The sequence below is a fragment of the Gasterosteus aculeatus genome, chromosome 9 (genome assembly GCF_964276395.1).
Source record: "Gasterosteus aculeatus chromosome 9, fGasAcu3.hap1.1, whole genome shotgun sequence".
NCBI lineage: Eukaryota > Metazoa > Chordata > Actinopteri > Perciformes > Gasterosteidae > Gasterosteus > Gasterosteus aculeatus.
Window position 1 is genome coordinate 22,480,785 of NC_135696.1, and position 10,321 is coordinate 22,491,105.

General features: G+C 46.5%; 2 protein-coding genes across 5 annotated transcripts; both read left to right on the forward strand.

Moving 5' to 3' along the window:
* Positions 1 to 250: 250 nt before the first annotated feature.
* On the forward strand, positions 251 to 2,923 carry LOC120824653 (uncharacterized). The gene is made up of 3 exons (XM_040185589.2): positions 251 to 518; positions 863 to 1,127; positions 1,276 to 2,923. Exons 1-3 carry the CDS (start codon positions 490 to 492, stop codon positions 1,933 to 1,935), a joined length of 954 nt encoding a protein of 317 aa, XP_040041523.2. The 5' UTR covers positions 251 to 489; the 3' UTR covers positions 1,936 to 2,923.
* A 293-nt stretch (positions 2,924 to 3,216) lies between these two features.
* Positions 3,217 to 8,519, forward strand: LOC120814930 (B-cell receptor CD22-like). 4 transcript variants are annotated; one of them, XM_078079906.1, is made up of 9 exons: positions 3,217 to 3,421; positions 4,791 to 5,141; positions 5,256 to 5,465; positions 6,153 to 6,422; positions 6,538 to 6,798; positions 6,920 to 7,013; positions 7,135 to 7,192; positions 7,993 to 8,078; positions 8,162 to 8,519. In XM_078079906.1, the coding sequence occupies exons 1-8, from the start codon at positions 3,373 to 3,375 to the stop codon at positions 8,074 to 8,076; spliced, it is 1,377 nt and encodes a 458-aa protein (XP_077936032.1). In that variant the 5' UTR covers positions 3,217 to 3,372; the 3' UTR covers positions 8,077 to 8,078; positions 8,162 to 8,519. The 4 variants fall into 4 exon arrangements, with proteins under 4 accessions (XP_077936032.1, XP_077936033.1, XP_077936031.1 ...); XM_078079905.1 differs by having other exon boundaries at positions 3,229 to 3,421; positions 5,250 to 5,465; XM_078079907.1 differs by lacking the exon at positions 6,538 to 6,798 and having other exon boundaries at positions 3,228 to 3,421; positions 5,250 to 5,465.
* The last annotated feature ends 1,802 nt before the right edge of the window (positions 8,520 to 10,321 follow it).

Here is a 10,321-nt window from a genome sequence, read left to right on the forward strand (position 1 = left end):
ATGTATTACAGCTGCTGGCACACACGTGCACGGACAGACCCCCTAGTGGTGTTCAAGCACCTGCCCCGTTTGCCCTGTTTGAGAAAAGTGCCCCATTAGCTGGAATTTTATTATTTTATTTTATATGTGTGTGTGTGTATAAATATTTAAACTAATGACTAACTGTGTATGTCATGTCTTATGATAACCGATTTAGTAGTTTTTTGTATCCTTTTGTTAGTTTCTTCCACGGACCCACGTCAGTGACGTCACCCGTCGCGTGATTATGACGCAACGCGGTGGACGCTGCCCGCGTTCTGTCGGCCATTTCCTAACTCGCCGTGAGCTCATCTTCAGACCTGTCCCGTGTCCCCCTGGAGGACAGGAGAGGTGCGAGACAGAAGGCGAGCAGGCTGTTTGGTTTGGTTTCCCTCTTTCAGTGACGTCGGCGCGTCGTTCCGCGGCGGCCAGCAGGTCGGTGGGACCCGGAAGCGGCCCCGGGTGCCCCGGATGCAGGTTGCGCGGTCGTTCGTCAGAAGGTAAGTCGGGTCCGCGCTGCTCGTTCCCACGGTTCGCTCTCACGGCCGGACTGCGGTTAAACGGGACCCCCCGCTGAGGGAACCGGTGCGGCGGGGAAAACGTTAGGAGCTCGAGCCACGAAGCACGTGACGGTCCCATGGGGATGACGTCATGAGGATACTCGCGTTTCATGCACATGAGTTTTCTTATACATATTGTGATATAAATGTTGATTATTACAGATATATGACGTAATGATAAACAATACAAATAAAGCAGTCAAGCGACGACATCACGGGAACAGGAAGTGATTTATTCAGGATTCGCCGTTTTAATGTCCAATTTGTTGGCCCGGCTCCTACAGAATGTCCTCCGCTCTCCCCCGTCATGTGGTCTGGCAGTCGGAGGGCCTGGTGGCGTACCTCCACCCGCGGCCCTGGACCCCCGGCGTTGTGGTCCTGGAGGGGGGTGCGCCCGGCGGCCTGGGGGTGGGTGTCTTCCAGCTGGAGGAGCCGGTCTTCCTGTCCTGGCTGCTGGGGGCGCGGGCGGTGGCCGGACTGCTGTGCGAGCGTCTGGGCGTCCACAGGTGTGCGCTGGTGAGCCGACCCCACCGGGACCGGCCGGCCCAGGTGAGCTACATACACTGAGTATTGTGATCATCACTGCTTCCCTTCATACGACGCCTGTAAATCACCATCATATCATGTAGGGTTCTATAAACTAATCTTTATCCGTGAACTGTCTGCACTTCCTAAAGGCTCCAATGTGGCTTTTCAGATCCTGGTCCTGCCCCTCCATGGTCTAGATGCAGGGTGGCGCCCCCACCTGTCGGAAGGCGGGGAACACAGCGACAACGACCCGGGCTACTGCACCTCCAAGAACGCTCCCCGTTGGAGCGACGCCAGCCTGACCCGAACCCAGACCAAGATCCGCCCCCCCGAGGCCCCGGCCGACCTCACCTTCCTGGGGGCCGACCCAGCTCACCAGGGCCTCTTCTCGCGCATTGTCCGTGGGGAGGAGCCTCACTGGCGTGTGTGGGAGGACGAGGGTCACGTGGCCTTCCTCACGCCGTTCCCCAACGCCACCGGCTTCACCGTGCTGGTCCCGCGCCGGCCTCTGACCTCGGACATATTCAGACTGGACCAAGAGGACTACGTGGGACTGGTGCTGGCCAGCCGGACGGCGGCCAGGGTTCTGCAGGAGGCGCTGGGCGCCTGGGGGGTGGGGCTTATTTTTGAGGGCTTTGAGATCGACTACGCTCACGCCAAGTTGATACCGCTGCTTCAGGAGAAGGCGGCGCCTTCACAGGACGGAGCTGGTGAAGCTCCGCCTCCAAGGTTTCACCACACCTACCCGGGGTACGTGACCTCTGCAGACGGGCCGGAGGCCGACCCCGACAGTCTGCAGAAGCTGCACTTTCAAATCACTCGGCCCTGAAGCTCCTGGTCCACCAGCCACGTGTGTCATAACAGGGACCCTTTCACAATAAGAGCGATGATCTCCTCTTCTGATATGACGCTGCCAAGTCTGTAGTTTGGCTGTCTCGAAAGCTGCTTGGTTCTTGTGGTTCTGGTTCTGTACCCTCTTTATTGATTTATTGCACTTATTGTACATCACTTTGGATAACAGCGTCAACTAAATGAATAATGTAAATGAGGCTGAAATTTTAATTTTAGAACGATTGAAGTCTTCTTGTATTGATCATGTTTTCAAATAAATATACAATTTTATACTTTTTTTTACGAGAAAAATATTTCACTACTTAGTATTTTTTGACCTAACTTGACTCATTTTAAGACTCATACTCGTATTCAGGATTTCCACATGCTTTGATCCGTCTCAGTAACCGTGTGTTCTTGGTGAGACTGACCCGACGCCATGAGGAGGTGAAGGTCCCCGTATTCTCCTCCTCATGGAACGCTCCTTTTTAGCGCCTGCAGACCGATCTTTGCCGGGTTCAGCCGTATATCGGCCCAGGTGGAGAAAATGATTCGCACAAAGCTTCTTCCCGGTTCACGCCCGGACGTGGTCTTCATGCATTTCCTTGGAGGCCTGAGACGCCACGTAGAGAGATGAGCTGTGCAGCGACTGCAGCGCATTCTGAGGGGGGACTCCTTAGTTATTGTCCTCGGGGACATCTCAGCCGTGAACTTCCTAAGTACAGACAGCTCATTAAATGTCCCACCGGAGAGGACAAGACTGCACTGGGACACTGTGGCGCCGTCCTGGTCCATCTGATTCCTACGGGCAGAAACTAAAGCTCTGCAAACCTGGAATGAGGGAATTCAATAATGCTGAAAGATTCCCGGCGCCGTTAAACAGCGACGTGCGCGAGGACGCGTCCAGCGCTGCTCAGCTTCAATGTTCATATTGTAATGGAAATGTGTGAACATTAAATGAATAAAGCAACACTTGTGTGAGTTGACAGCTTGTTTGTGTTGTTTGTGTCCTGCAGTGAATGTGAGGAAGACGTATGAAGAGCTGCAGAGAGGACATATTTATCTACATGTGCACAGGAGGACGTCACACTGCAGCCTTTCACTTAATGTGAATTATTACAGAGAATGAAGAGACGTTTATGCTGCTTACAGGTTCATCAAGATGATCTTCACATATTAACAACACTTTTATGATGTTTCCTTTTAGCAGAAGTAAGACGTTAACATTAAAGCAGCTTCTTGTTCTGCAGCTCATGCACACTAATGACGGAAAGAGGAAGGAAGCTCTGCTGGGGATGAACAGCAGCTTGTTACCAACTCCAGAAGAGACGAGCTGACCTCAGAGACATCAGCCTCCTCTTTAATGTAGACGTGTTTCTGGTGACTTACTGAATAAAGAGTTTCTGATCTGCTGATTGAACACAGAGGAGCAGCTATGAGTCCATCAGCCGGTGGATTAGTCGTCTTCCTTCTCTCTGTACAAGGTACTGTACTTCTACATTTATATTGTGAGGCCGTTACACACCTCACACACACACAGGGAGCTGTGTTTTTATGGCGTCCGATCAGTGTCAATAGTTGCAAATGCACACAGAAAGATTCACAAATGCATTCCAGGACACACATGAATAAATTGTGATTTATGCTCATTTGTTTGTGAATGTATTTGTAGCACATTGGACTCATAATGGTTCTTATCTACAGCGAGTTGTACATCGGCTTATTTGATGAAATCACACTTTCTTGTTTCTTGTTCTTCTGAGTTTGTGTCCTGATGGTTGAAATGTTCTGATTGTAAGTGGCTTTGGATAAAAGCGTCAGATAAATGACGCGTGATGTGAATTGCGGAGGCCTGGACACACGCCCTTCACGCTGTTTCCGTTATTACGCTTTGTTGATCACCTCTAAAATGTTAATAATGTTCATTCCTACATGTCAACAAATCTAAGTGTCAAATCTCATGAATATATTCAGAAATGTACAAGTCTAACTACTGCAGCAAAGTTAATTTGATGAGAGAAAGAAGAAGACTCGGGCGACGATGAAAGCTCTTTTATTGTGTAATTTGGCGGTGTTGAAGCGGGACATCTTATTGTGAAAGGTTCAAATTGGGGTCCCGGTTATGTTGGCAGCATTGATGGTAGTTTTGGCAACTCTTTAACCAACATTTAATCTCCGTGAAAAACAATTTCTCTGTGCGCATTTGCATTTACTGATCGGACCCCATGTTTTCAGTTAATACACAGGTCTGATGTCATGAAACACAATTAGTGACTAAACATTAACAAGGGAGAAACGCTCTGAAGGATTTGTCCCTGTTGAACGTCCTCTAACCGCTCAGCAGCGTTTCTTTGCATTAAGAGGCCGTTTTTCACTCTGAGGACGTTTGTTCTTCTTCTTGAAGGATTTTTGGGACATTTCGTAACTTTGATCCGTGTCACAGATAGTTGATTGACAGCCGGATGCTGAGCGCTGAGTCATCAGTGAGGTGTGATCTATATGTCACAGTATCGTTCCCCTCAGAGTTCTGCATTTCTCTACAGTTTCCATCTCCACTCTGCAGCAGACTGACCACAGACAGAAGAGCACAGAGCAAAGACACTCTTCTTCTCATCAACCAAACCCTTCTAATACTTCAACTTGAGCTTTTTCAGGTCCACAGGTTCAATACGTCGCTGTTCCTTCCAGCTGCAGAGTCCATGTGGACATCGTGGACTCTTTCATTACTTTCTATAAACTCAATGATTTTCATATTTCTCATAATATCTTTTCTCTTCAGTAAACTACCAATGAGAGTGTGTCCTGTGATGTTGTTCTGAGTGTGACTGTGGTTCCTGATGTGCTGTGTTACAGTGATACAGAGTCAGAATGGATGGAGAGTGAATTACCAGCAGACTGACGTCTGTACTGTAAAAGGATCAACAGTGAATATAATCTGTGACATCACATACCCACCTGGAATATATTACTATGATATAAAGGACAGATTCTGGTTCACTAAAGAGAAAGATGGTGAACCTGTGGATCTGAGAACAGACTCTGAGTATTCAGGCCGTGTGACGGACAGATGTTATAGTAAGACTTGTTATCTGATCATCAGAGACGTGAGAGAGAGCGACTCAGCTGAGTACAAATTCACATTCATGACAAACAAACCAGGAGAGAAATATACTGGTTCACCTGGAGTCACTTTGTCTGTCACAGGTAACATTTTAATTCACATATTAATCATCTACAAATGTTCAACATCTAGAAAACTAGAGTATAAATGTCTTCTGTGAATGTTGACACTTTAATAAATAATATTCACAGATTCAGGTCTCCAGGTGCAGGTGAGAAGATCAGATTCTACCTGGTTGGAGCTGACGTGTCACAGCAGCTGTGTTCTGCCTGATCATCCTGAATACGTCTGGTACAAGAATGAAGAGAACATCGAGACAGGATCTTCTCTTCTAGTCTCCTCTGGTTCTACAGACAGATATTCCTGTTATTTAATTGGATCTTCTGGTGAAGATTCTCCTGCAGTGTGTAAGTTCACTCCACTGTGTCGGCCTGTGGAGCTTCACCAACATCTCACATGGAGGCACCAGACCGCTGCATGTAAACTAGAGGCATCAAAAAGATGAAGCACAACGTTCCTCAGGAGGTGGAGCCGTGGTCCACTGACCAGAGGGTTGCTGGTTCAATCCCCGGCCCCTGCAGTCTACGTGTAGAAGAGTCACTCACACACTGACACAACAATATGATTCTAATCACAGCTGTAAACACACTGGAGTCTAAATGTTAAAGGAGACACAGATCTTTATTTATGTCATTCTCTTATTAATAGAAACACAAATATAAACCATCAGCAGACAGAATAATGTGATTTTCATAAAGACTCAAGTGAATTATTCCAGAACATAAGTAGAAGTGACGTGTCAGCTGGTGGAGGAAACAATCAATAACTCCTACAACAACTAGAAGTGAGAGGACAGACTGAGCTAAGGACACAAGCAGCATCTAAAGAGAAGAATGTGTGGAGATATGAACATTACAAAGGATTAAAGGCTGCTTATTGTCACTTTACACCAGCAGGAGTCTCACCTGTGACAGCTGCTGTGATGAATACTAGAGATAGTCTGAGAGAAAGACACACAAGTATTCATTCAAATGATCAACTATCTACGCTAACATCTTCTAACCTCTTAGTATGTTTATTCACGTCTCCACCAGATGGTCCACAGCGTCCCTCTGTGTCAGTGAGTCCCTCTGCTGAGATGCTGGAGGGCGATTCAGTGACTCTGACCTGTAGCGCTGATGCTAACCCAGCAGCTAGCTACACCTGGTACAAAGAGGATGGAACGTCAGACCCTCGTCTTCTCAGTGAAGAACCTCAGCTGGTCTTCAGCTCCATCCAGTCCTCTGACTCTGGAAATTATTCCTGTACAGCTGAGAACCAGCTGGGGAGGAAGACGTCTGACTTCATCTCTATCGATGTGAAATGTGAGTGAAACAACCTTTTTAAAAGCAACATAATCACTACGGAGGTAGTGTTTTGTTATTAACGTCTATTTATTGAACTCTAACTTGTAACAATATGTTGACACGTCTCCTCCAGATGGTCCACAGCGTCCCTCTGTGTCAGTGAGTCCCTCTGCTGAGATGCTGGAGGGCGATTCAGTGACTCTGACCTGTAGCACTGATGCTAACCCAGCAGCTAACTACACCTGGTACAAGGAGCATGAAGACTCACCACGAGCATCAGGACAGATCTTCACCATCACTGACTTCACAGCTGAACACAGTGGGAATTATTACTGTGAAGCCCAGAACGAGATGGGACGTAGTAACTCCACCTTACTTCTGATTACTGAGTCTGGTGAGTTTCTCCATGACAGGAATCGTCTGATCAACAAACAGCATCTCCTGCACGTTTATCCATGAATCAAGTCCTTCTGATGAGGTAACGTGCTGTTTGTCTAATAACTGTGTGTCTCCAGCTGTTGGTAGAACAACAAGGATAATTCACATCACCAGGTGGACTCTGGTCTCTGTGATGCTGATTCTTCTGCTTGTCTTCTGTCTGTGGACGAGGTAAAACAACTAGAACTCATCCTCACTGAGCTTTTACTTTGAAAAGGTCCTTCAATAGTGAAGATAAAGGTATATTTGTTGACTCTATTTGTGTATCTGTTTGTTTTATGACTGAATGCAGGAAGAAGAAAGCTGTGAGCTCCACCACTGAACCACATGAGTCCAGAGAGGCTGTGGAGGTGAGACATTTGTCCTCAGAGACAGAACTCACCAAAGGGTCATCGTAGAGAGTCTTGCTGCAACAAACCACACTGCATGTTCTCCTGCAGGCTTAATGTTATTGTTGGAATGCTTCATATGAGCTTTAGTCCTTTCTTTAATATTTGTTGGGATGCTTTTAAGCCACAACAACTAAAGGTCTTGCAAACGTTTCTAGTTGTACTTGTTGTTTCACACCAGCAACAAACAAGGATCTCACACATCACACATTAATGAGAATAATTTATATTCATCCTTCCTGTCATATAGTCTCATGTATTATACATTGTTCATTCTGTACACATGACATCGTTGTAGTCTGTCCATCAGGAGACGGATCCTCCTCTGATCTTCTCACTGAGGTTTCTTCCCTTTTTCCCTCTTGGAAGAGTTTTTTCATTGTTTGGGGAGTTTCTCTGTGCCGATGGAGGGTTTCAGGGCCGAGGATGTCGTATGTGTTCAGGCTGTAAAGCCCTCTGAGGCTAATTTGTAATCTGCGATTTTGGGCTCTACAAAATAAAATGAATTGAATGCTAAGCTAGCTAACGTCATTAGCATCTTACCTCGGAGCAAACAAAGGAGTTTTTATTGGTCGTTGATGGATTCAGTCTTCCACATGTTTAATCCATAAGTGACATCAACCCTCTAAAGGCCTCTGGTCCCTAGTTACGGTTGCTAACGTAGGAATGTACAGTGTGCGTTGGGGGAGGGGCTTAGCCGAGGGTCGGTTGTATCTGAACTGCTTCTCTGAGGCCTTTGACTCTCATCGTCTCTCCATCAGATGGACCTTCATCCTGAGTATGAGGACCTCTCAGACATGGCAGCACAGAGAGAAGACCCAGAGGAGCAGGAGGACCAGGTGTGAAGGTCAGCCAGGTGTCAGTCTGCTGCAACTCAAAACAACTTCCTGCTTCCGTTTCTGAGGAATAACTTCATGTGATCTTCTTCAGATGCAGTGAAACCAGAGGGAGACTCACCTGGACGGAGACAGGAACCAGTGGACACATTTCCCTTCATTACCACAAGTTATTATCTGAGGTCTTTACAAAGTTAAAACTGTAGTTTTTATTTCATTCTCTTTGCTCTTGAATCACTGTTTTTATGTTAAATGTTCTTTTATTCTTAATTGCATTGGTAGAGAACTTTGACTTTCATTGTTGCTGAAATGTGTTTTACTGTTAAACTTGCCTTAAACCATCAGAATTAGTGGCTTGTAGCAGAATATTCATGATGCTTTAATTATAGCTGTGCTGCTACATTACTTGTGTGTGTGATTTCATTGAAATCCAATAAATTGGCTTTAAGAAATACTGATCACTTATCAAGTCTTTCTTCATGGGATTAAAGGACAAAGAGCAGAAATAAAATGTATTTTATGAGTAAATGGTCTCTGTGACGTGTTGGTCCTATGGGGGTCCCGGAATGACGAGGATGCAGCAGGATGTTTTCAATAAACAATCTTTTATTTAGCCGTGCGGCTCCGGCTTCCTCGCCTGGCTCGCTCTCACACTCGCCGGATCTCTCCTTCTTAAGTACGAAACACACGCACTGATTAATCCCACCTGAGGCCAATAATGCCTCCCCCGGGCACCGTTCCCCGAGCCACTCCCTTCTCCGTCCCCTCTGCAGCTGAGCCAAACCCCGCCCGCCACCACATACCCCCACCGCCGGTCGGATCGTCAGCGCCACGCCTCCCTATGATTGTAATAGTCTGGCCCGCGTTCGGTCGAAGTGGGCGGTATCTGGCCCGAACCTGAAATGAGTTTGACACCCGTGACCTGATCAATGGGAACAACCTGTGTGTCCGTCCTCCGACTCGTGTCATTAAGCCGTCACTGGAAAACGGGTTCTGGTTTCATCGGTTTAGGTTCTGCAGCACGCGGGTCGATACATTCGTCCCTCTGTTGTTTCAGCCTCTCTGAATATCGCCATGTTCCATCATCCGAATGGCAGGTGACGTGATCTGAAGGCACCGTCCGATATGTTGTACCGGACTGACATGTTCTGTGTTCAGGTTACACATTAGGAGTTTAATGGAATTTGTTCCGCCTTAAATTACTTTTAGTTTTATAATTTAAGTAGTTTTGAAACCGGTACTTTTATACTTTTACTTAAATAAAAAGCTTGAGTTGATACTTTTAAACCCTAGTATCTATACTTCTACTTGAGTAACGTATGTAAATACTTTTGACCAGGGCCGTTTGAAGGAATTTGGGGGCCCCAAGCAAAATGGACATGGAGGCCCCCCCAAGCCCCCGCTGCACGCACGCAAAACCTACAGGAACCACAGCACAGCCATAAAGTTTAAAATAAAAAAGGGTTTACAGTGTATAAACATAATGTGCATGAAATTTAACAATTTAACATTTGCACACTACCATAAAATCAAATATACATCAAAAAAGTGCACAATAACTAAATCCAACATACTTAAAAACACACTCACACTCACATTAGTTTTTTTTCAGTTCTCACAAACATGTAAAACTTCCTTTTTCTTCTTTTTTTGCTTCCTGAAGCGTAACTCCGCTTCATGATGCCGGGCTCGGGTTGCCAACCGTCCCGTATTACGCGGGACATCCCGAATTATGGGCATTTTTGATTTGTCCCGACCGTGACAGCTCCAGTTCCGTTGTCCAATCACAGCCTCCTAAGTCAATGACGCGCGAAAAACTCCCGGTTGTTGTGACACCACGAGGGGCCCCTCGAGGGGGGATCCCGATAACGTGTCATTGCACTTTACTGCATTGACGATCAAGGGGCGCTCACGCAGTTTGTCGTTGCATTTGACTCTTAACCAGTCGTTGTCTCGGGGCCCCTGGCCAGCTCGGGGCCCCGAGCAATTGCTTGGTTTGCCTGTCCTGTCGCGACGGGCTTTTGACACCTCTGAACACGGGTCCAGTGAGGCACCTGGTGGGCCGCGAAGGTACTGCAGGTGGGCCGCGAGAGGTCATTTACAATAAATAAATAAAATGTTTTTAATTTTCAATTTTGAAAAGTTTGAATAATATAAAAATATCTATGATGCGGCACATTAGTTATTTGAAACATTAGTTGATGAAGCACAAACAATTTAAACGGACAGATTAATAAAACAATAAGGCTCTCGC